The 27115-nt window shown below is 45.3% G+C and overlaps 2 protein-coding genes across 3 annotated transcripts in view; one reads left to right on the forward strand and one right to left on the reverse strand.

Annotated features, from left to right (window-relative positions):
* The window catches only part of LOC126427387 (procollagen-lysine,2-oxoglutarate 5-dioxygenase), a 460163-nt gene that overhangs the window by 129355 nt on the left and 303693 nt on the right, over positions 1–27115 (reverse strand). The gene's annotated exons all lie outside the window — the stretch shown is intronic.
* LOC126427388 (immunoglobulin domain-containing protein oig-4-like) overlaps positions 17894–27115 on the forward strand; it is a 30567-nt gene continuing 21345 nt past the window's right edge. The window contains exons 1-2 of one of the 2 annotated variants that reach the window (XM_050089741.1): positions 17894–17917; positions 25198–25374. In XM_050089741.1, coding sequence (XP_049945698.1) covers positions 17909–17917; positions 25198–25374 — 186 coding nt within the window. In that variant the 5' untranslated portion in view covers positions 17894–17908. The remainder of the gene's footprint in view (positions 17918–25197; positions 25375–27115) is intronic. The other variant, XM_050089742.1, reaches the window with a different exon arrangement.

A 27115-nucleotide genomic window follows, 5' to 3' on the forward strand; every position in this document is an offset into this window, starting at 1 on the left:
GAAAAGCAAACCTACGTTTCTAGCATTTCTAGACTTAGAGAAAGCTTTTGACAATGTTGACTGGAATACTCTCTTTCAAATTCTGAAGCTGGCAGAGGTAAAATACAGGGAGCGAAATGCTATTTACAATTTGTACAAAAACCACGTGTCGAGGGACACGAAAGGGAAGCAGAGGTTGGGAAGGGAGTGAGACAGGGTTGTAGCCTCTCCCCGATTCAATTCAATCTGTATATTGAGCAAGCAGTAAAGGAAACAAAAGAAAAATTCGGAGTAGGAATTAAAATCCATGGGGAAGAAATAAAATATTTCAGGTTCGCCGATGACATTTTAATTGTATCAGAGACAGCAAAGAACTTGGAAGAGCAGTTGGACGGAATGGATAGTGTCTTGAAAGGAGGATATAAGATGAACATCAACAGAAGCAAAACGAGGATAATGGAATGTAGTCGATTTAAGTCGGGTGATGCTGAGCGAATTAGATTAGGAAATGAGACACTTAAAGTAGAAGATGAGTTTTGCTATTTGGGGAGCAAAATAACCGATCATGTCGAGGTAGAGAGGATATAAAATGTAGACTGGCAATGCCAAGTAAAGCTTTTCTGAAAAAGAGGAATTTGTTAACTTTGAGTATAGGTTTGTCAGGAAGTCGTTTCTGAAAGTATTTGTATGGATTGAAGCCATGTATGGAAGTGAAACATGGACGATAAATACACTCCTGGAAATTGAAATAAGAACACCGTGAGTTCATTGTCCCAGGAAGGGGAAACTTTATTGACACATTCCTGGGGTCAGATACATCACATGATCACACTGACAGAACCACAGGCACATAGACACAGGCAACAGAGCATGCACAATGTCGGCACTAGTACAGTGTATATCCACCTTTCGCAGCAATGCAGGCTGCTATTCTCCCATGGAGACGATCGTAGAGATGCTGGATGTAGTCCTGTGGAACGGCTTGCCATGCCATTTCCACCTGGCGCCTCAGTTGGACCAGCGTTCGTGCTGGACGTGCAGACCGCGTGAGACGACGCTTCATTCAGTCCCAAACATGCTCAATGGGGGACAGATCCGGAGATCTTGCTGGCCAGGGTAGTTGACTTACACCTTCTAGAGCACGTTGGGTGGCACGGGATACATGCGGACGTGCATTGTCCTGTTGGAACAGCAAGTTCCCTTGCCGGTCTAGGAATGGTAGAACGATGGGTTCGATGACGGTTTGGATGTACCGTCCACTATTCAGTGTCCCCTCGACGATCACCAGTGGTGTACGGCCAGTGTAGGAGATCGCTCCCCACACCATGATGCCGGGTGTTGGCCCTGTGTGCCTCGGTCGTATGCAGTCCTGATTGTGGCGCTCACCTGCACGGCGCCAAACACGCATACGACCATCATTGGCACCAAGGCAGAAGCGACTCTCATCGCTGAAGACGACACGTCTCCATTCGTCCCTCCATTCACACCTGTCGCGACACCACTGGAGGCGGGCTGCTCGATGTTGGGGCGTGAGCGGAAGACGGCCTAACGGTGTGCGGGACCGTAGCCCAGCTTCATGGAGACGGTTGCGAATGGTCCTCGCCGATACCCCAGGAGCAACAGTGTCCCTAATTTGCTGGGAAGTGGCGGTGCGGTCCCCTACGGCACTGCGTAGGATCCTACGGTCTTGGCGTGCATCCGTGCGTCGCTGCGGTCCGGTCCCAGCTCGACGGGCACGTGCACCTTCCGCCGACCACTGGCGACAACATCGATGTACTGTGGAGACCTCACGCCCCACGTGTTGAGCAATTCGGCGGTACGTCCACCCGGCCTCCCGCATGCCCACTATAGGCCCTCGCTCAAAGTCCGTCAACTGCACATACGGTTCACGTCCACGCTGTCGCGGCATGCTACCAGTGTTAAAGACTGCGATGGAGCTCCGTATGCCACGGAAAACTGGCTGACACTGACGGCGGCGGTGCACAAATGCTGCGCAGCTAGCGCCATTCGACGGCCAACACCGCGGTTCCTGGTGTGTCCGCTGTGCCGTGCGTGTGATCATTGCTTGTACAGCCCTCTCGCAGTGTCCGGAGCAAGTATGGTGGGTCTGACACACCGGTGTCAATGTGTTCTTTTTTCCATTTCCAGGAGTGTAGTTTGTACAAGAAGAGAATAGAAGCTTTCGAAATGTGGTGCTACAGAAGAATGCTGAAGATTAGATGGGTAGATCACATGACTAATGAGGAGGTATTGAATAGAATTGGAGAGAAGAGGAGTTTGTGGTACAACTTGAGTAGAAGAAGGGGTCTGTTGGTAGGACATGTTCTGAGGCATCAAAGGATCACCAACTTAGTATTGGAGGGCAGCGTGGGGGGTAAAAATCGTAGAGGGAGACCAACAGATGAATACACTAAGCAGATTCAGAAGGATGTAGGCTGCAGTAGGTACTGGGAGATGAAGCAACTTGCAAAGGATAGAGTAGCATGGAGAGCTGCATCAAACCAGTCTCTGGACTGAAGACCACAACAACAACAACAACAACAACAACAACCTCTCCATATACTACAGCATCATCCGAAAAAATCCTCAGTGAACTTCCGATGTTATCCACAAGGTCATTTATGTATATTGTGAATAGCAACGGTCCTACGACATTCCCCTGCGGCACACCCGAAATCACTCTTACTTCGGAAGACCTCTCCATCGAGAATGATATGCTGCATTGCGTCACCTGTGTCGACTTCCCCCACTAATTACGAGACATCCTGTATAGGATGAACAGCAGCGGCCGTACAATCTTACCTTACAGGACGTGGTACGCTACCTTTCATTTCGTCGCCGCCTCACCATTAGCACGGACATGCTGACGAGAAGATCACTGCAAATGCCATAACCGGATTTCCCCGAAACTTAGCTCAATGGGAGAGAAGCAAAAGTAAACAAGCAGGTGTCTCGGCTTACCCGTAGATACTCGACCATTTCTGAGACAACGACGGTCAAAGTTTTAGACGTAACTAAGATGTGTTTTGGCGCAAGATAATCCTAGCCGGAGTGGTAGCAGAGTGGCCAGCACTACGGCTTCTCAGTTTTGCATCCCGTGTTCGAAACCCGGTTATTGTGTTTATTTATTTTATTTTATCGTAGTTTATTCATTAATCCATCCACGTCCATAGAAGGTTACTAAAGAATATTGCTTATCAAGATCGGGGTACATGGGCGCCATAGTAATCATAAAATTACAGCTGGGTCTTGCAATAAGTGTCATACATTTATTATACACTGAAGAGCAAAAAAATAAATAAAAAAAATAAATAAAAAAATAAAAAAATTGGTACACCTGCCTAATACCGTGCCGCAACACGACGTGGCATGGACTCGACTAATGTCTGAAGTAGTGCTGCAGGGAACTGACACCATGAATCCTGCAGGGTTGTCCATATCTCCGTAAGAGTACGGAGGCATCGAGATCTCTTCTGAACAGCAAGTTGCAAGGCATCCCAGATATGCTCAGTAATGTTCATGTCTGAGGAGTTTGGTGATCAGCGGAAGTGCTTAAACTCTGACACTGGAGCCAGTCTGTAGCAATTCTGGGTGTGTGGGGTGTTGCATTGTCCTCCTGGAATTGCCCGAGTCCCTCGGAATGCACAATGGGCACGATTGGATGCAGTTGATCAGACACGATTCTCACGTATGTGTCACCTGTCAGTCGTATCTAGACTTTTTAAGGGGTCCCACATCATTCCTAGTGCACACGACTCGCACCATTACAGAGCCTCCACCAGCTTGAACACTCACCTGCTGACACGCAGGGTCCATGTATTAATGACGTTGTCTCCATACCCGTACACCTCAATCCGCTCGACACAATTTGAAACGACAAGGCAACATGTTTCCAGTCATCAACACTCCAATGTTGGTGTTGACGGGCCCAAGCGTGGCGTGAAGCTTTGTGTCGTGCAGTCATCAAAGGTATACGAGTGGGCCTTCGGCTCCGAAACCCCATATCGGTGATGTTTCGTTGAATGGTTCGCACGCTGACACTTGTTGACAGGTCAGCATTTGAAATCTGCACCAATCTGAGGAAGGGTTGTACTTCTGTCACGTTGAAAGATTCTCTTCAGCCGTCGTTAGTCTCATTCTTGCAGGATCTTTTTCCGGCCTGTCGGAGATCTGATGTTTCATCGGATTCCTGATGTCCACGGTACACTCGTGAAATGGTCGTACGGGAAAATGCACACTTCAGCGCCACCTCGGCGATGCTGAGTCCCATCGGTCGTGCGCTGACTGTAACACAAAGTCCAAACTCACTTAAATTTTGATAACCTGTCATTGTCGCAGCAATAACCGACCTAACAGCTCCGCCAGACACTTGTCTGATATACGCTTTGCCGACCGCAGCGCCCAACTCTGCCTGTTCCCATAAACTATGTGGCCAATAATATCCGGGCACCAGGAAAACTTACGTTTTTGATATAACGTGCATGGTGTTGCCACCTACTGCTAGGTACTCTTATATCAGCGACCTCTGTAGTCATTAGACATCGTGAGAGAACAGAATGAGGCGGGCGCTCCACGGAACTCGCGAACTTTGAACCTGGTCAGGTGATTGGGTGTCACTTGTGTCATACGTCTGTACGCGAGATTTACACACTCCCAAACGTCCCTGGTGGTCTAGGGGTAGCGTCTTTGATTCATAATCAAAACGTCTTCGGTCCCGGGTTCGATCCCCGCCACTGCCTAAATTCTGATAAATAATCAGCATTGGCGGCCGAAGACTTCCGGCATAAGAAGTCAGCCTCATTCTGCCAACGGCCTTGTCAAAGAGGGCGGAGGAGCGGATAGAGGTTCAGGGCACTCTCTTGTCCTAGGGGTGGGAAATTGCCCCTAAGGGCGGAAGAATCAGCAATGATCAACGACATGAGGATGCAGAAGGCAATGGAAACCACTGCATTAAAGACACGTAACGTGTATCCACAGGACACGTGGCCTGTAATTGAAGAAGTGTCATGTTCGTAAACCAAACATCACGCCGGTAAATGTCGAACGGCGCCTCGTTTGGTGAAGGAGAGTAAACATTGGACGATTTAACATTGGAAAAACGTTCTGTGGAGTGACAATCACGGTACACAATTTGACGATCCGATGGCAGGGTGTGGGTCTGGAGAATGCCCTGTGAACGTCATCTGCCACCGTCTGTAGTGGCAACAGTAAAATTTGGAGGCGGTGGTGTTGTGGTGTGGTCGTATTTTTTGTTTTGCGTGTCACTATCACGGCACAGGCCTACATTGATGTTTTAAGCACCTTCTTGTTTCCCACTGTTGAAGAGCAATTCGGGGATGGCGATTGCACATTTCAACATCATCGAGCACCTGTTCGTAATGCACGGCCTGTGGTGGAGTGGTTACACGACAATAACATCCCTGTAATGGACTGGCCTGCACAGAGCCCTTACCTGAGTCATATAAACACCTTTGGGATGTTTTGGAACGCCGACTTCGTGCCAGGCCTCACAAACCGATATCGATACCTCTCCTCAGTGCAGCACTCCGTGAAGAATGGGCTGCCATTCCCCGAGAAACTTTCCAGAATCTGATTGAACGTATGCGAGAGTGGAGGCTGTCATCTCAAGGGTAAGGGTGGGCCAACACCATACTGAATTCCAGCAATATCGATGGACTGCGCCACGAACTTGTGAGTCATTTTCAGCCAGGTGTCCAGATGATTGTTATGACATAGCGGATCTCTGTATTTGTGTGTATGATATTTTCAGGGGGTTATAATATTTTTATATTCTTGTATTCCATTCTCATGTCATCTCCTATATTAGTTCTTACATTTTATTCGTACGCTTATCCTACAGGAAGATATCGTGCGTTCCCTTGGAAGATACTGATCGTAGAAACATTCGTAGCGTAGAAATTCCGATCCCCACAAGCGTCACAATAAGGCAGGTTTGCCACAGTGGTATTTCTTCAATCGAACCTTACTCGTTAATATTGCTAGAGATTTCATGCATTGGTAATAACTTCGCGGCAATCCACACACAACGGATGACTTTACCGAAAAGTGACGCTTGCAGATTATTACGAAGCAAGATACACTACAGGAAGTTAGCCGAAAACAATCTGAAATAGTTATCTCATTAATGTTTTCTATTCTTCTTTTGCTTTAAAAATCTTTTAGCAGACATACTATTAGTAGCCGATTAAGGACGTTGTTTCAAGATACACTGAAAAACATTCGTGGCGTAATCTGCATATTTGGGTAGAAAAACGTACACTACTGGCCATTAAAATTGCTACAGACACAAAATTTAACCGACAGAAAGAAGATGCTGTGATATGCTAATGATTAGCTTTTCAGAGGATTCACACAAGGTTGGCGCCGGTGGCGATACCTACAACGTGCTGACATCAGGAACCTTTCCAACCGATTTCTCATACACAAACAGCAGTTGACCGGCGTTGCCTGGTGAAACGTTGTTGTGATGCCTTGTGTAAGGAAGAGAAATGCGTACCATCACGTTTCCATCTTTGATAAATGTCGGATTGTAGCCTATCGCGATTGCAGTTTATCGTATCGCGACGTTGCTGCTCGCGTTGATCGAGATACAATGACTGTTAGCAGAATATGGAATCGGTGGGTTCAGGAGGGTAATACGGAACGCCGTGCTGGATCCCAACGGCCTCGTATCACTAGCAGTCGAGATGACAGGCATCTTATCCGCACGGCTGTAACGGATCGTGCAGCCACGTCTCGATCCCCGAGTCAACAGATGGAGACGTTTGCAAGACAACAACCATCTGCACGAACAGTTTGACGACGTTTTCAGCAGCACGGACTATCAGCTCGGAGACCGTGGCTGCGGTTACGCTTGACGTTGCATCACAGACAGGAGCGCCTGCGATGCTGTACTTAACGACGAATCTGGGTGCACGAATGGCAAAACGTCATTTTTTCGGATGAATGCAGGTTCTGTTTGTAGCATCACGATGGTCGCATCTGTGTTTGGCGACATCGCGGTGAACGCACATAGGAAGCGTGTATTCGTCACCGCCATACTGGCGTATCACCCGGCGTGATGGTATGGGGTGCCATTGGCTACACGTCTCGGTCACCTCTTGTGGACCTTTTGTGGACGTTACATTTCAGATGTGTTACGACCCGTGGCTCTACACTTCATTCGGTCGCTGCGAAACCCAACTTTTCAGGAGAATAATGCACGACCGCATATTGCAGATCCTGTACGGGCTTTTCGGGATACAGAAAATGTTCTACTGCTGCTACAGATCTCTCACCAATTGAAAACGTCGGGTCAATGGTGGCCGAGCAACTGGCTCGTCACAATACGCCCGTCACTACTCTTGATGAACTGTGGTATCGTGTTGAAGCAGCACGGGCAGCTGTACCTGTACACGCCATCCGAGCTGTGTTTCACTCAATTCCCAGGCGTATCAAGGCCGTTATTACGGGCAGAGGTGGTTACTCTGCGTACTGATTTTTCAGGAGCTATGCACCCAAATTGCGTGGAAATGTAATAACATGTCAGTTTCAGTCTAATACATTTGTCCAATGAATACCCATTTATCATCCGCATTTCTTCTTGGTGTAGCAATATTAATGGCCAGTAGTGTAAAACAAAAATAGGAATAATCATCGGGTTTGAAACACGGGACGCGAAAGCCACGATGCTAGCCACTGCGCCACCGCATCGGCTGAAGTGTTTCCTACTTAAAAGGCGTATTCTCAGAAATGGTCCAGTATCTACGGGTACCCGAGATACGCTTCGCTATTTTGACTCCTCTTCCACTGAGCGAAGTGTTTGAGGAGACGGCGGATTATGGCACTTGCCCGGTTCACCAGGGATTGTCGCAGCTCTGTACCAGTAACACGTATCGTGTTTACGAGAGAACTGGCATTAACAGCTACAGTTGTGTCGATTCGTGAATGAGTCGTTCATTTGAACGACTCTAAATAAAGAATCGTAAGAATCGAATCGTGATACGGACGAATCATCGTTCAAAAGAATATTAAGAACGGTTGCGTGTTTCCGAGTCGTGACGATTCATTGATTCTTAGTAAGGTATGCTTCGAAGGCAACTTCCGAATCATGCCGAGTCGTGCCGAATGATTACGACCACCGGATGGCAGTCAAGTGGAGGATACGTGTGAACAAAGGAAGCTAGGAACGAACAAACGAAGTTCGTGGGCCGTAACATTACCCGTGAAAACCAAGCTGACACTGGGCGGTGGCTGACGGGAACGGGCGTAAAGGCGTTTCCCATTTACCATCGCTACCATCAACCACCGCGCCGACGTCAGCTTAGTTTGCGCGAGTAATACACGAAGTAGCGATGACAGAAACGATATACAGCGAGTACACAGCTCCCAACACAAACGATTAAAATCAAGAAGTCCATGTATGATGAATAAATACCTACCTCTTATTTGTTGCAGATGCAATGCAAAGCACACACACTCTTTACACACGAGCAATAGCACTTGGATTATGTATTATATTTCGCGTATCTCGAAAACGGCCCTAACGATTTGGATGAAATTTTGTATTTAGACTGGTTTTTGCTTTTTGAGTTCACCTATATAGTTCCATTATTTCGTAAAAAGTAAATTTTACAATATATATCCTACATAGTTCCATTCGTAAAAACGCAATTTTATATTATAAAAACGCTATTTCACTTGTTTTTATAACGTAAAACTTTGTTATTACGTAATGAATGTAGTTAAGGTTTCGGTTTTTATGTTTTTCTGTATATAGGTGTCTTTCCTTACAGCACGCGATTTTACACAAAAGAATTTTTTAAATAAAAACGCGAATTTCGCATTTCTTGGGAACGTCTTTAACAGTTTGGATAAAATTTTATATTTAGATACGGATTTTGATTTTTAAGTTTATCTATATTGGTATGTTTCCTGAAAAAACTCGATTTTACACAATAAGTATTTTTATCGCAATTTCGTAAATTTTGTGAGATGGCTGTATACCATTATCCGAATACGAACACGGTGGACTTACCGTACATCGAATAGTAACAATCATCGTAGATATGTTTTAGGTTAGACATGGCTCCCTCTGATCGCTGGTATCTCGGAAATGGAAATTTATATTTAGTTAACTGTTTGCTTTCAACTTTATTTGAATAAGTAGCTTCTCCCAAAAAATATAAGCATGTTTACTCATAAATAATCTATTTCTGGCATATCTTATCATGACACAATTCGATTCTAACCCCATAGACAATTTCAGACATATCCTGCCATCTGTGAGTAAGATGTAGAACTTTTTGCATTCCGTAAGAATCGTGCCATCGCAGACTAGAATGAATCGTGAACGAATCGTAGGAATCGATTCGTAATGTGAGACTGAATCGTAGAAATCGAATCGGGAAAGAGAATCGTGTTGCACAACCCTATTAACTGCTGCGGCTGTGTAGCGCTATGCACGGCCACCAGGCCTCCTTTGTGCTCGCCGCCGCGCCGCGCCGCGCTGAGAGGGGCCGCAATTGGCTGGTAACGGCCCACTTCCCGACGGTGTAATGGGACCGCACACCGCACCCTGTGTGTTCGCCGTAGCCTCGCTTTCGCCACTCAGGGCCACCCAGGGCGTGTGCAGCGAAAACGCTCACTCGAAACTTACCCTCAGACCACGGACGAGCACTGACAGGAGGAGGTGGGGGCGGGTGCCCTGGTCTATAGACGTGAGAGACCCCCATGCCACATCTGTCGTTCATAATATACAGGGTGCATAAAAAAGAAAGGAGGATACAAGATGAACATCAACAAAAGCCAAACGAAGATAATGGAATGTAGAATTGAATCAGGTGATGCCGAGGGAGTTAAATTAGCAAATGAGACAGCCTTCGTACCATTTTAGATCAGCTGGAACAAAGAGAGACATGAATCGGTATCAAGGTAACTTTGAACATTAATAACTTCTAAACTGTACAAGATAAACAAAAACAAATTACACCACTCAATTCCAGAGCTCAAGCGAGTGTTATTTGATGTGTCATACAACCCCCTTCCCATTGAAAAAAAAAATGACTTGAATCCAAAATGGCGGATTTCAAGATGGCGGCCATGAACGATATTCACTCCAAAAGTTGCGGCCCCACGTCAAGCCTATGTTCTCATCATCACACTTCAATTTTCCCTTCAATCTTCCAACTTATGATGGTGTCCAAGGACTTTCGACTCACCCTGAATTTTGCGTAAGCTCTTCATTCAGGAAGGAAATGCTTCTTGCACAAAGACAAGTATTAAGAATAATTTGTGATGTCAACCCTAGAACCACTCTAGAACCTCTTACACAGGGTGTTACAAAAACGTATGGCCAAACTTTCAGGAAACATTCCTCACACACAAAGAAAGGAAATATGTTATGTGGACATTTGTCCTGAAACGCTTACTTTCCATGTTAGAGCTCATTTTATTACTTCTCTTCAAATCACATTAATCAGGGAATGGAAACACACAGCAACAGAACTTACCAGCGTGACTTCAAACACTTTGTTACAGGAAATGTTCAAAATGTCCTCCGTTAGCGAGGATACATGCATCCACCCTCCGTCGCATGGAGTGCCTGATGCGCTGATGCAGCCCTGGAAAATGGCGTATTGTATCACAGCCGTCCACAATACGAGCACGAAGAGTCTCTACATTTGGTACCGGGGTTGCGTAGACAAGAGCTTTCAAATGCCCCCATAAAAAAGTCAAGAGGGTTGAGGTCAGGAGAGCGTGGAGGCCACGGAATTGGTCCGCCTCTACCAATCCGTCGGTCACCGAATCTGTTGCCGAGAAGCGTACGAACACTTCGACTGAAATGTGCAGGAGCTCCATCGTGCACGAACCACATGTTGTGTCGTACTTGTAAAGGCACATGTTCTAGCAGCACAGGTAGAGTATTCCGTATGAAATCATGATAACGTGCTCCATTGAGCGTAGGTGGAAGAACAAACTAAAATGAGCTCTAACATGGAAATTAAGCGTTTCCGGACACATGTCCACATAACATCTTTTCTTTCTTTGTGTGTGAGGAATGTTTCCTGAAAGTTTGGCCGTACCTTTTTGTAACACCCTGTAGACAATTCTTCAAACAGCTGACCACACTGACAGTAACATTACAGTAGATTTAGCCCCTGACGAAGATTTTTTTTATCAAAAATCAAATACAGTGCGAAAACCATGGTAATATTGATAACCATGATACCTGAAGGGAAATGACTAACACTATGCTTCACTTAGCTACGGTGTAACACTGAAAGAAGGAAGGCATTCAGTCTTGAAGATCTTTCACAAATTATTCAGTACTATACAGAACATTTACTAGAATTAGCTTCAAGCACAAACTGGAATAGCCGGCCGCGGTGGCCGAGCGGTTCTAGGCGCTACAGTCTGGAACCGCGTAACCGCTACAGTCGCAGGTTCGAATCCTACCTCGGGCATGGATGTGTGTGATGTCCTTAGGTTAGTTAGGTTTAAGTAGTTCTAAGTTCTAGGGGACTAATGACCTCAGAAGTTAAGTCCCATAGTGCTCAGAGCCATTTCGGAGGGTCTCCGACAGCCGATCACTTACAGTCATTTCATCATGAAGGAGGTACACTGCTCGTGTTGTCTGCATTTCAACCGTGCCTAGGCGGTCAATACCGCAGTTCGATCTCGTCCGCATTGTTACTTTGTGCCAGGAAGGGCTCTCAGCAAGGGAAGTGTCCAGGCGTCCATTAACCAGGCCAAACCCGTTGTAACCATGCCGACTCTGTGACAACTGCGGGAAAAGGCGTAAGCGAAAGAAAGAAAGAAGAATACCCGAAACTTGTCTGAAGACATTAATACGGTGTGTCCGCCCTTTTCCTTTACGATGGCTTGAACTCTCATTCACTGCGGTGTCAATATCTGTGAAGGAATAGTAGGCCATTCTTCCTCAAGAGCCTGAACGATAGAGGATAGTGATGTCGGAAGCCGGGATTTCGCGCGAAGTCGACGTTTTAATTCAAGACAAGGGTGTTCCACTGGGTTTAGGTCGGAACTCTAGGTAGACTATTCCATTTCAGAAATACTGTCGTCCATAAACTGTCGCCTCAAAGGTGCTGCTTTGTCATAGTGCATTATCATGATCAATCATCGTCTCAGAACTCTTCCTTTACCGTAAGTGCTACACAATGCTCGAGGTACTTTCGTTACAGCTTCAAAAATTCGTATTTGTTTCATCATCCGCGTTTCGCTTTACTGAGGTAAAGCTTCGTCAGTGGTTTCTAATTAAGTTATTTGCGTTTTTGATTTGTTTTAAGATCGAAAAACAGTTCGTTCACAATATGTTGGTTTCTACTTACGGCGATTTCCACTTGGTTTCTCGCCTGTATCGGGAAATGCCGTCTGCTAGTACATCGTTGAGATTTTTCCTTTTTAGACACTGATAGTTGTGGTCTAGTTTTCAGTTTCTCTGCTGTACTATGCATTTTTTAGGTTTTATCCTGCACACTTTTTCGTACACCACTGTTTCCTGTTTGTTTTCATACTTCTAAGTATGTACCGTGGTTTGTATTTTGTAGAATTGCCAACATAACATTGCTACTAGTTCGATACAGTTCCGCACTGTCGCCTGATAAACAAAGTAAGAGCCTACGGAATATCAGACCAGCTGTGTGGCTGGATTGAAGAGTTTTTAGCAAACAGAACACAGCATGTTGTTATCAATGGAGAGACGTCTACAGACGTTAAAGTAACCTCTGGCGTGCCACAGGGGAGTGTTATGGGACCGTTGCTTTTCACAATATATATAAATGACTTAGTAGATAGTGTCGGAAGTTCCATGCGGCTTTTCGCGGATGATGCTGTAGTATACAGAGAAGTTGCAGCATTAGAAAATTGTAGCGAAATACAGGAAGATCTGCAGCGGATAGGCACTTGGTGCAGGGAGTGGCAACTGACCCTTAACATAGACAAATGTAATGTATTGCGAATACATAGAAAGAAGGACCCTTTATTGTATGATTATATGATAGCGGAACAAACACTGGTAGCAGTTACTTCTGTAAAATATCTGGGAGTATGCGTACAGAACGATTTGAAGTGGAATGATCATATAAAATTAATTGTTGGTAAGGCGGGTACCAGGTTGAGATTCATTGGGAGAGTGCTTAGAAAATGTAGTCCATCAACAAAGGAGGTGGCTTACAAAACACTCGTTCGACCTATACTTGAGTATTGCTCATCAGTGTGGGATACGTACCAGGTCGGGTTGACGGAGGAGATAGAGAAGATCCAAAGAAGAGCGGCGCGTTTCGTCACCGGGTTATTTGGTAACCGTGATAGCGTTACGGAGATGTTTAATAAACTCAAGTGGCAGACTCTGCAAGAGAGGCGCTCTGCATCGCGGTGTAGCTTGCTCGCCAGGTTTCGAGAGGGTGCGTTTCTGGATGAGGTATCGAATATATTGCTTCCCCCTACTTATACCTCCCGAGGAGATCACGAATGTAAAATTAGAGAGATTAGAGCGCGCACGGAGGCTTTCAGACAGTCGTTCTTCCCGCGAACCATACGCGACTGGAACAGGAAAGGGAGGTAATGACAGTGGCACGTAAAGTGCCCTCCGCCACACACCGTTGGGTGGCTTGCGGAGTATCAATGTAGATGTAGATGTACTAGTTTGTCTTTGACCTATACTCTTTGTTTTTAGTTTACTGTATATTTGTAATTCTATTTCATTGTATTGCTGTGTATTTACATACGGTGTAAGAGTAGGGAAGGAATAGCGATGGAACTCTTTCTGTTGGTGTGGGGGGGGGGGGGGGTGGAGGTGAGGGAGGGAACAGTCATGATCAGTGGACCTGAGTGTGTGTTCGAGGAGGTGAGGACCAAGAGTGAAAGGAAACTGGAGGGGAGGGGGGGGGGAGGAGGGGTGGAAGACTGTGAAGGATGGAAAAGGCTCTTTTCTTCTTCATGCAATTTCATCAGTTCTATACAGCCCAATTTCCAATATTTATTTGGTGCTTGAGCAACTGTTCAATTTGTGTCAATGCTTTGCGTACAAGGTGCAGAAGTATGAAACCGGAATTTTGTTGCAATAATCACACGTATGTTGTTTGAAACTGATAAACAATATTTTGTTCAAAATAATCTCCATAACTATTTGTACATTTCCCCACCTCTCCGGCAGGCAACGAATGCTACGGGAAAAAAGAAAAAAAAAAAGAAGAAAAAAAAAAAAAGAATCAGTCAGTAAGCCATCTTCAGAGATTTTCGTACATTTTCCCAGTGATGCAGATAGACGATAATCGGACGGAGCCAAGTGTGGAGAATAAGCCGCATGCCCCAGTATTTCCCATCTGAACAAATCGATCGTTTCCCTGACCCGTTTTGCTGTGTAAAAAAGGGGGCGTTATCATGAAGCAATATGACTTTGCGTTGCCTTTGTCCACATTCCGTTCATTTGTCATGTAATTCTCGATTTAAATAGATCGTTTTCTGTTGGTAGTGGTCAGTGTTAACAGTTTCACTGGGTTTCAGCAGCTCATAATAGATGACACCCTTCTGATCCCACCAAACACAGAGCATTATAATTTTATCCATATTTTGCAGCATAAAACGTGACTCTATTCAACACTGGAGGTATGAATTAAACAACGCCTTCAGTCACAACTTTTTCGTGTTTTATTAACTACACGATGCATTTCCAACACTGTGGGTCCATCGACATGTGTAATTTGTTTTAATACATGTTTTATTTCTTCTCCTGAATGAGGCGAAATGCATATTCCTGTCACGAAAGGGTTTAATGTTAGGTTATGAATTTCGTAAGTCGAAAGCGGAAAAAAAGTGCAAAATAGTGGAAAATGAACAGTGTAAACTTACCACGTCATCCAAGGACAGCATTTTAACATTTCAGTACCGGCAAACATTCTTTTCTCCGTCGTTTTAGTACATGTCACTTCATTCAAGGTGTACATTTGCATGCACATGTTTATAAACACTTCACAGATGTTTTTGTACATGGTGTTGTCAAAGATGAATTTATTCTAGTGCTAAAGGTATAACTATTGAACAATTGATATATGCAAGAAATAATTTTAGAACAGGTCTTTAAAATTGCTGAAATAACTGTGGCTTGCGAAATCTGTTTGTTCATTTAATACTGTTATTTCAGTAACTTAAAGACTTATTCTAAAGTTATTTCTTGCATATGTCAGTTGCTTAATAGGCGTTGTTTAATTCATACCTACAGAGCATTGTCTTCTTTCCAAGGCGATTTGGTCTAGCAGCGGATGTCGGTGGCTTGCCTGGATTCACTCGTGGTTTACGACGCTGAGCATTCCCAAAACATATCCATTTTTCATCATCTGTCACTATTCGATGGATAAACGACTTTCTTTTGTATCTGGCGAGCACCATTTCACAAGATGCTTGCTGTCTTTCATTCAGTTCATGCGAACCCATTTCCCTACTTTCTGCACCTGTCCCGTAGCTTTCAACCGAAGAGAAACGACTTTCTGCGTCACAGGACCGAGCGAGGTGGCGCAGTGGTTAGACACTGGACTCGCATTCGGGATGGCGACGGTTCAATGCCGCGTCCGGCCATCCTGATTTAGGTTTTCCGTGATTTCCCTAAATCGATCCAGGCAAATGCCGGGATGGTTCCTTTGAAAGGGCACGGCCGACTTCCTTCCCTAATCCGATGAGACCGATGACCTCGCTGTCTGGTCTCCTTCCCCAAACAATCCAACCCAACCCCCTGCGCCACATTCATTTGTTCCGCCCGCTCCTGTTGAGTTTGCGTATCATCTTGATACATTAAAGCCTACAATTCGTTGTCTTCGAACTTTTTCGGTGGTTTTCCGCGCTTGTCGTTTCTCACGTCAAAATCAAAACTTTTGAATTTTTTGAAACATTGTGTTTCCCCAAGAGCATGTTCCATGAAAGCTTCAGTTGAAGCGCCTAGAACCGCTCGGCCACAACAGCCGGCCGTACCACGTCAGTGCTCTTGGAAGAGAGCTGTCGCGGTGACGTGGCTCTGTTGTTGTTGCCGCGTAGCGATTTGCGAAGATGGAAAAAAATCGAGATTCGAGGAGTGATTAAGTACTTCGTAAAGAAAGGTATGAAAGCAAAGGACATTCGTGCCGACTTTCAGAATCCACTGTGGAACTCTGCTCTTTCATATTCAGCTGTTTCTGTTGCCATGTGGACAAATGAATTTAAATTTGGTCAGGAGAACTTACATGATAATCCGCGCAGTGGTCGGCCAAGATGTGTCACTGCTCCAGGAATCATTGGAAAAGCGCACAAAATCGTCATGCAGAATCGCCGATTGAAAGTGCGTGAAATTGCTTACGCTTGCCAGATGTCACCTGAAAGGCTATACCACATTTTAACTGAAACATTAGATAAGAAAAAAATATCTGCAAGATGCGTGCCGCGCCTCTTCACGCTGGATCAAAAACGCACGAAAATGGACATATCGGAACAACGGTTGGCTCGTTTTGGGAGAAACGAACAAGATATTTTGCGCCGGTTTGTGACCACAGATGAAGCTTGGGTGAACTACTATACCCCAGAGACAAAACAACAGTCAAAGCAGTAGAAACATACTGATTCTCCGCCACCAAAGGAAGCAAAGGCAATTCCTTCGGCAGCAAAGGTCGTGGCATCAGTGTTCTGAGATGCGAAGGGGATTCTGTTTGTAGATTATCTCCCCACTGGACAAACAATTTCTGGAGAATACTATTCTAACATCCTGGACAAAGTGCAACAAAAGATACGCGAAGAAAGGCGGCCAGGTTTAGCAAGGAAGAAAGTCATCTTCCATCAAGACAATGTGCGCCCGCACACTTCTGCCGTCGCCGTGGCAGAATTACACGAACTAGGGTATGAATTGTTGCCACACTCGCCTTATTCAATTTATATGGCTCCGCACAGACTTCCATCTCTTCCCAAAGCTGAAAATTTTTCTTGGTGGACGAAGATTCACTTGAAACGAAGAACTGATGCTGGTCGCAGGTTCGAATCCTGCCTCGGGCATGGATGTGTGTGATGTCCTTAGGTTAGTTGGGTTTAAGTAGTTCTAGGGGACTGATGACCTCAGAAGTTAAGTCCCACAGTGCTCGGTGCCATTTGAACCATTTTTTTGAAGAACTGATCGCCGGAGTTGACAACTATGTTGCAGACCTGGAGGAAACTCATTTTCCAGATGGGATAAAGGCATTGAACACCGTTGGAGCAAGTGCAGTAATCTAAAAAGAGACTACATTGAAAAACAATAAAAGTTTCAGTGATGTAAATACTTTTTTTTCTATTCCGTTCCGAGAACTTTTCAAATACCCTGGTAGCCACAGGACGGGGAAGTAGCAGTTTTTTATTGTTTTAATTTTGGACAAGAGTGTAGAATGAAAATATGAGAGCTTGTGTGCTCTCAGGTGGCATGATTTGTTGTGAATTGTATTTTCGTGTCAGCTTTCTCGATTTATTATGATACTGTCTGTAAACGCCATGAAGCTATAACACTCTTTGGGCGCATTCACGAAGTTTCTTGTACAGCTGATGATTTCTCCTCGCTCCGTCCTTCATTCGTATTTGGGCAAGTGCAGAAGAATGAGCGGGAGTAGGGTGGGGAAGGGGAGAGAAGGGGAAAGGGCGAAAAGTTGCAAGCCAGTGCGATTGTAATACCCACGCGTGATAATGATGCTGTTCTACGGGATGCACGGCGGGGCGTGATTAGGAAAGTGCGAGCAGGAGAGGTGGGGGGAGTAGAATTGCGCCTGTAAAGGGGAAGTGGGGGGGGGGGGGGGAGCCGTGGAGGGGGAGGGGGGGATGACGCACGAGGGGGAAGGCGAGAAGGCGGGTCGCACACCGGCCTCGCAGGCTGCTGGGTTACCACGCGAACCGCTCAGGAGGGCAGAGTCGGATCGGAACGCCACCTATGGTCAAGGTAAACGCGACCACGCCGCTATCTTTCCACTTCCTCTTTGCAACAGCACTCTTTCAATTGCCGCCCACGCTTGTCCGTCGCGTCCCGTCGCTCTGTGTGCTAAACTACTGGGTGGCAACCAGTGGCGACTGCTGTGTAAAAGCACAAGAGCACGTGAACGCCCTAACTTTTGAAACCTTGCGGATTTACTGGTTATTTTTCTTTGAATGCTGTTAAATGTAATGTAGGTGCGGTAATCTGAACCACACGGCACTAAATGTACCACGCTGCGCTACATATTGCTCCTCTAGGCTTGGTGAAACTTACAAGGGAACCTCCCCATCGCACCCCCCTGAGATTTAGTTATAGGTTGGCACAGGGATAGGCCTTGAAAAACTGAACACAGATCAATTGAGAAAACAGGAAGAAGTTGTGTGGAACTGAAAAAATAAGCAAAATATACAAACTGAGTAGTTTGTGGGAAGATAGGCAACATCAAGGACACTGGGATTGCAGGAGCGCCGTGGTCTCGTGGTCTCGTGGTAACGTGAGTAGCTGCGGAACGAAAGATCCTTGGTTCAAATCTTCCATCGAGTGAAAACCTTAATTTTTTATTTTCGGTTTATGTGACAAACTCTTATGTTTTCATCACTTTTTTGGGAGTGATTATCACATCCACAAGAAAACCTAAATCGGGCAAGGTAGAGGAATCTTTTTACCCATTCGCCAAGTGTACAAGTTAGGTGGGTCGACAACATATTCCTGTCATGTGACGCACATGCCGTCACCAGTGTCGTATAGAATATATCAGATGTGTTTTCCTGTGGAGGAATCGGTTGACCTATGACCTTTCGATCAAATGTTTTCGGTTCCGATTGGAGAGGCACGTCCTTTCGTCTACTAATCGCACGGTTTTGCGATGCGGTCGCAAAACACAGACACTAAACTTATTACAGTGAACAGAGACGTCAATGAACGAACGGACAGATAATAACTATGCAAAAATAAAGAAAGTACAATTTTCACTTGTGCGAAGACTTGAACCAAGGACCTCTCCTTCTGCAGCTGCTCACGCTACCACGAGACCACGGCGTTCCTGAGCTCACGCGCTCCTTGATGTTGCCTATGTCGCCCATGGACTACTCAGTTTGTATATTTTGCTTATTTTTTCACGGTTTCACACAACTTCTTCCTGTTTTCTCAATTGATCTGTGTTCGGTTTATCAACGCCTATCCACTGTGCCAAGTTATAACTAAATCTGAGGGGGGTGCGATGGGGAGGTTCCCTTGTTAGTGTCGGGGTCGCGAGCAGACATTCACTTGTGCGCGTTGTAAGGACCTCCTGCGCATGCGCAAATGGCGTGACGTAACTGTCTAATGGGCCAAATACATACAGATTTGATAAATAATGTGCACGATTGACCGCGTGCACTACTAGCCCTTACCAATCAACTACAAGTTTACATCAACGCCCCCAGGTGCCACTGCAGCAGACGTTCGTTTGGCGTAAATCCCGCTAGGTGGTAGCACACTCCACACATATACCAATTCACTCACCTTGTAGTAAAATTAGATCGGACATCGGTATACACGCATTCGCAAAAGTATTCGGACAGCACGTAACGCCGCATAATTTTGCAGTTTGCCGCATGAACAAATACAGAAATTGCACTTTGTAATGTATTTCGGATTCTGGGTACGATGTCGCACGTGAAACACGCGTCAAATACGAAGAACTGTTGTTGGACGTGTGTCTGTTACGTAATATTTCCTGAAAACGCCATGGGAAGGTGCAACAGAAGTATTCGGACAAAGGCGGACAACGTGAGAGAATAGTTCATTCCGAGACGCACAGAGGGTGAAACGACTGCAGTGTGTCCGACATTTCCGCGAGACGATAGCGGTGATTAGTAAACACGTATCGAGAGCCTGTGCCGGTCGACGATGGGACGCAGAGGGAAGTGTTCTACGTTCGAGCAAAGGCAACTTGTCGTTTATCACCACGCGAAGGGGAAAGCCTGCTGTGAAATTGCCGCAATAGTGAACACGAAGAAAAGTACAGTTCACGACATTATTAAACGGTTCGAGAAAGAAGACCGATTAGAATTCCGTTGCAGTACAGGACGGCCACGGGCATTTTCACAGAGAGATGAACGTGTGATTGTGCGGAAGGTACAACAGAATCCGAAAATATCTGCCACACGAATTGCAAGTGAGGTGGAGGGAGACCTCGGTATAAAAGTTCATCCCGAAACCGTGCGGAGAGGACGACGACGATCGCAGTACCGTGGTCGAGTGGCACGGCGAAAGCCATTCATAAATGCAGTGAACCAGAAGAAAAGTATGCAGTTTGCGAGGGAATACGCAGAATACGATCAGGATTGGTGGAATCGGGTGATATTTTGTGGCGAATGTAAATTTACATTATGGCAAAGCGACGGAAAGGCAAACGTGTGGCGAAAGACCAATGAAGAGCTGAATCCCAGGAGGTGGGAGCATCATGGTGTGGGGATGCATGCCCGGCAATGGTGTGGGTGATTTAGTGTTCATTGATGATACGAAGAACAAGGATGGGTATTTGAATATACTGCGAGGACATTTGAAGCAGAGTGCACGACATCTAGGTATAGCGAACAACTTTCATTTTTATTAGGATAATGATCCCAAGCATACCACGCATATTGTACAAATGTGGTTGCTCTTCATCTGCCCGAAAGTATTGCACCCCGTTCCCAATAACCAGACCTTAACCCAATCGAACATTTGTGGGATAAATTGAAACGAACCCTCCGCGCGGACAACATCTATACGAAGGAGACCTTGAAAGAGGAACTGCGCCAAGAATGGGCAAATATAGGCCCAGATTTCTCGAAAAAACTCGTGGAAAGTTTGCCTAGTAGATTGGAGGAGGTATTGAAATGAAAGGTGGACCCATAAGGTATTGACATTTTCGTCGTACAACTCACGAACATTTATTGGACATTGTCAAATGGTTCAAATGCCTCTAAGCACTATGGGACTTAAGTTCTGAGGTCATCAGGCCCCTAGAACTTAGAACTAATTAAACCTAACTAACCTAAGGACATCACACACATACATGCCCGTGGCAGGATTCGAACCTGCGACTGTAGCGGTCGCGCGGTTCCAGACTGTAGCGCCTAGAACCGCTCGGCCACTCCGGCCGGCTTGGACAGTGTCCGAATACTTTTGTAGCAGTAGTGTGTGCAGGATGCTTCATTTTTGTTGTTAATTTTTCTGTTATTTATGTTTTGGAAACGAAATAATACAATAATTCTTTTGTAATTAATGTTGCTAATAAATATGTTTGGGTTTCATACTGTTTCTCGAGTACTCATTGTGAAAATTCCCACTGTCCGAATACTTTTGCGACTGAGTGTATGTTACAGCTAACATATTATGTGGGATTCTGAATGAGATATAGTAAGTTAAGTTTTGGATTATATCACAGTGCAATCCATTTGAGGCGCTGAGAACTGTACAACATATCGTCGATTGTGACACTTTAGCAATTATTAGTGCTTCTGATATCTGCTGATCTTAAGGTGGGTCAGGTTTATCTGTACTGTAGGCCCACATTGTTCGTGTATCTGGATATTCAAGAAAAGCTGTCTCATTTGTTCACTTATTCACCTGAATATGGGGGCCCGGAGACGGTGTGTGCTTTCGGTCCTTATGGCTCTCAGCGCTTCGTTTGTACTCTACTCAAGTGACCTTGTTCGTAGATAGTACAACCTGAAATTAACCATTTCCGCAAACGACAGTTTGTGTCTGGAGTTGGTTGCCTACTGTGCAGGAATCGGTCTTCCTGTGGAATGTCAACATGAATTCTCTTGAATCTGTATGAAGCGCTAACAGAAAACAAAATTACCATGAAAAGTTAGTCGCAAAGAAACTTGGGCATTCGAGATCAGTTCCGTTACCTGAGAAAGTGACTAAATCAAATAAACGTGACTACAAGAGAAACATTTAACAAAGAAAGTGTATAATAGGCGTAAGCTGTTGGTTGGGTGTAATATAAGAATGTCTGGTTTTCAGCACAGAAGTTAATTTGTTAACTAATACATGAATTAGGCATCATGTACATTTGTCCGAAAAAAATAAAAAGCACGAAAACTCTGAAACAAAATTGCGAAACGGAGAGTAGCGAAAGCTTAAACATTATTTCGTTCTTGCCATATGTTGTAGTTGTTGTTGTGGTCTTCAGTCCTGAGACTGGTTTGATGCAGCTTTCCATACTACTCTATTCTGTGCAAGCTTCTTCATCTCCCAGTACTTACTGCAACCTACATCCTTCTGGATCTGCTTAGTGTATTCATCTCTTGGACTCCCTCTACAATTTTTACCCTCCACGCTGCCCTCCAGTACTAAACTGGTGATCCCTTGATGCCTCAGCCGGCAGGTGTGGCCGTGAGGTTAAAGGCGCTTCAGTCTGAACCCGCGTGACCGCTACGGTCGCAGGTTCGAATCCTGCCTCGGGCATGGATGTGTGTGATGTCCTTAGGTTAGTTAGGTTTAATTAGTTCTAAGTTCTAGGCGACTGATGACCTCAGAAGTTAAGTCGCATAGTGCTCAGAGCCATTTTGAACCTTGATGCCTCAGAACATGTCCTACCAACCGATCCCTTCTTATTGTCAAGTTGTGCCATAAACTCCTCTTCTCCCCAATTCTATTCAATACCTCCTCGTTAGTTATGTGATCTACCCATCTAATCTTCAGCATTCTCCTGTAGCACCACATTTCGCAAGCTTCTATTCTCTTCTTCTCTAACCTATTTATCGTCCATGTTTCACTTCCATACATGGGTACACTTCACACAAGTACTTTCAGAAACTACTTCCTGACACTTAAATCCATACTCGTTGTTAACAAATTTCTCTTCTTCAGAAATGCTTTCCTTGCCATTGCCAGTCTACATTTTATATCCTCTCTACTTCGACCATCATCAGTTATTTTGCTCCCCAAATAGCAAAACTCCTTCACTACTTTAAGTGTCTCATTTCCTAATCTGATTCCCTCAGCATCACCCGACTTAATTCGACTACATTTCATTATCCTCGTTATGGTTTTGTTGATGTTCATCTTATATCTTCCTTCCAAGACACTGTCCATTCCGTTCAACTGCTCCTCCAAGTCCTTTGCTGTCTCTGACAGAATTACAATGTAATCGGCGAACCTCAAAGTTTTTATTTCTTCTCCATGGATTTTAATTCCTACTCCGAATTTTTCTTTTGTTTCCTTCACTGCTTGCTCAATACAGATTCAATAACATCGGGGATAGGCTACAACCCTATCTCCCTCCCTTCCCAACCGCTGCTTCCCTTTCATGCCCCTCGACTCTTATAACTGCCATCTGGTTTCTGTACAAATTGTAAAAAGCCTTTCGCTCCCTGCATTTTACCCCTGCCACCTTCAGAATTTGAAAGAGAGTATTCCAGTTAACATTGTCAAAAGCTTTCTCTAAGTATACAAATGCTAGAAACGTAGGTTTGCTTTTCCTTAATCTGTTTTCTAAGATAAGTCGTAGGGTCAGTGCTGCCTCACGTGTGCGAACATTTCTACGGAATCCAAACTGATCTTCCCCGAGGTCGGCTACTACCAGTTTTTCCAATCGTCCTTAAAGAATTCGTGTTAGTATTTTGCAGCCGTGGCTTATTAAACTGATAGTTCGGTAATTTTCACATGTCAACACCTGCTCTCTTTGGGATTGGGATTATTATATTTTTCTTGAAGTCTTAGGGTATTTCGCCTGTCTCATACATCTTACTCACTTTCCATAAACTGTACTTATGTGCAAAACAACAAAATTCCAGAAGTCTTTCTTTTTTTGCAGACAAGTTTGTTATCATCACTATTATTATTGTCAGTGGCTGAAGTTGTATAAATATGTTGATACGCAAAACTGTAACGGGCCCAGGTGAGTCATAAAGCTTTCTGTCGTACAATCATCAAGGGTACGGCTTCGAAGGCCCACACTGATCATGTTTCGTAGAATGGTTTGCGTGCTGACACTTGATGGTCCAGCACTGAAATCTGAAGCAATTTGCGGAACAGATGCACTTCTGTCATGGTGAACGATTCTCTTCAGTCGTCGTTGGTCCGTTCTTGCAGTATCTTCTATCGGCCGCAGCGATGACGGAGATTTCATGTTTTACCGGATTCTTGATATTCGCAGTACACTCGTGAAATGGTCGTATAGGAAATGCCCACTTCATCGCTACCTCGGAGATGCTGTCGCTCGAGCGCCGACTATGACTCATTTAAATCTTGATAACCTGCCATTGTAGCAGCAGTAACCGGTCTAACAACTGCGCCAGGCATTTGTTGTGTTATACAGGGTGTTACAAAAAGGTACGGCCAAACTTTCAGGAAACATTCCTCACACACAAAGAAAGGAAAGATGTTATGTTGACATTTGTCCTGAAACGCTTACTTTCCATGTTAGAGCTCATTTTATTACTTCTCTTCAAATCACATTAATCATGGAATGGAAACACACAGCAACAGAACTTACCAGCGTGACTTCAAACACTTTGTTACACGAAATGTTCAAAATGTCCTCCGTTAGCGAGGATACACGCATCCACCCTCCGTCGCATAGAATCCCTGATGCGCTGATGCAGCCCTGGAAAATGGCGTATTGTATCACAGCGGTCCACAATACGAGCACGAAGAGTCTCTACATTTGGTACCGGGGTTGCGCAGACAAGAGCTTTCAAATGCTCCCATAAATGAAAGTCAAGAGCGTTGAGGTCAGGAGAGCGTGGAGGCCACGGAATTGGTCCGCCTCTACCAATCCGTCGGTCACCGAATCTGTTGTCGAGAAGCGTACGAACACTTCGACTGAAATGTGCAGGAGCTCCATCGTGCATGAACCACATGTTGTGTCGTACTTGTAAATGCACATGTTCTAGCAGCATAGGAAGAGTATCCCGTATGAAATCATGATAACGTGCTCCATTGAGGGTAGGTGGAAGAACTGAAATGAGCTCTAACATGGAAATTAAGCGTTTCCGGACACATGTCCACATAACATATTTTCTTTCTTTGTGTGTGAGGAATGTTTCCTGAAAGTTTGGCCGTACCTTTTTGTAACACCCTGTACAGGCGTTGCCGACCGCAGCGCCGTGTACTGCCTGTTTACATATCTCTCTTATTTGAATACGCTAGCCTATGCCAGTTTGTTTGGCGCTTCAGTGTATATCCCTCTCTCTCTCCGTCTTCCTCTCCCTTTTCCGACTTGTGGCGCCGGTGCCGAGGTGAGAGCGGGCGAGGTGTGTCAGTTGCAGACGGCGCTGTGGCTGGCGGCGGCGGCGCTGGTGCTGGTGGCGCCGCCCCCGGGGGCGGAGGGGCGGCGGGGGCGGGCCCGCGGCCGCACCAAGTCGCGCACGCAGATCGGCCTGCCCATCACGGGCCAGTACCGCGACGCCGAGACCGACAAGTACTACAACAACAACGACGTGAGTACTCGCTACGTTCACTGAGCATGGCGCACCTCCTAATATGGCCGCCCGGCTAGCCCCGCCGTCTAACGCGCTGCTTCCCGAGCGGGAAGGCGTGCCGGTCCCCGGCACGAATCCGCCCGGCGGATTAGTGTCGAGGTCCGGTGTGCCACCCAGCCTGTGGATGGTTACTATGCCTCGGCAAACGCGGGCTGGTTCCCCTTATTCCCCTTCAGTTAGAGTCCAGAGGCGGGCAAGAATTGTGCACGTGTGCGGTGCACTTGCACGTGTGCAATTAATAGGTGTTCTGCGTGCACACAGGGGCAAGCTGGCCACCCGCTTCTCTCCTCTTCCCACCATACCGTGTCTCCGCTCCTTCCTCTGTAATGTGTTTTGTTTCCTTGCTTGTTTTATCGAATGAAGCAATAAGGTTATTAGTAGTGCTTGAAAGAAATCATGGTTTGAAAGAGTACCTATTACCAACGATACGTCTTATTTAATTATCGTAAGTGGAGTTTACAATACGTTTAATGTCTGGAACAAAATTTCTACATACAGACAAACGCAAACAGTTACGTAACTTTTCATCACTGATGTTTGCTCTTAACCGAGACTTATTAATTTTCATAAGAGAAAAAAACCTCCCCACAAACGTATGTTGAGCCAAACACTGACGTTATCTTCGAGGCTTCGCGATGGAGACGCGGAAACTCTTGCTGTGGAAAGTCATGATAAAAGTCTATTACATGTCTTGCCTAAGGGAACTTGCCTCTCAGACGAAAATTACACTGTAGATCTATTAATTCCATTTGCAAATTGGGATAAGTATCATCTATGGAAACAGCAAGTGGTCTCGAGAACCATTCATAAGCTTGGAATAAATATGATATATCCCCAATCGCTTGAGAAATTCCTCTTTTATTGCATTAAGTACGGAAACATATTCTTTGCAATTCTGTTCTCGCACACTAGCCAGAGTTGGGAAATGCACTGCGTTCCCTGACTAGAACTGTCGTTCCCAAAGCTCAAGCTTGCTCGTGAAAGCTTCCACCTTTTCACAAATAGCTGATTTTCTCCTCGCAAACTTGTTTTCAATGCATTCATGTGTCCATTAGTGTCCACTAAAAATGCAAGGTCGACAACCCACTCTGGATCTTCTAACTTGGGGTCGTACCTTCCTTTGTCCTTTAAAAACCGATTTATTGGTGTTCTCAGCTCAAATAATCTTTTGAGTACATTACCGCGGCTAAGCCAGTCGACTTCACTGTGGTATGGTATGGCACCGTACTCTTCCCCAATTTCAGCTAAATATGTGTGAAACTGTCTAAATGTAACCCATGGGATCTCAAATAATTAACTGCCCGAATAACCACTTGCATGACGTCCCCCAGTTTTGCTGCTTTTGTACAGAGTAGTTCTTGGTGCAAAATGCAGTGGATGCTGTACAATGATTCATCTGTACGCTGTAGCTTTTTTCTTAGTAATCCATCCCTCATTTGTCCCCCTTTCATTGCAGGTGTTCCGTCTGTTGTCACTGACACCAAACGTTCCCAGGTTAAGCCAGCTGAATCGAGAGCTTCTTCAACGGTTTTTAGGATGTCCTCGCCGGTGATCGTGCTTTTTAAAGATATCATATCTAAAAAAATCCTCTGTTATGTGAAGAGCAGTGTCCACGCCTCGGACATAAATCACTAATTTCGGGGTGTCTGAAATGTCTTTGGAGTCAAGTGCGATGGAAAATGTAATAAACTCTTGCACT

This window comes from Schistocerca serialis, chromosome 11 (genome assembly GCF_023864345.2).
Source record: "Schistocerca serialis cubense isolate TAMUIC-IGC-003099 chromosome 11, iqSchSeri2.2, whole genome shotgun sequence".
NCBI lineage: Eukaryota > Metazoa > Arthropoda > Insecta > Orthoptera > Acrididae > Schistocerca > Schistocerca serialis.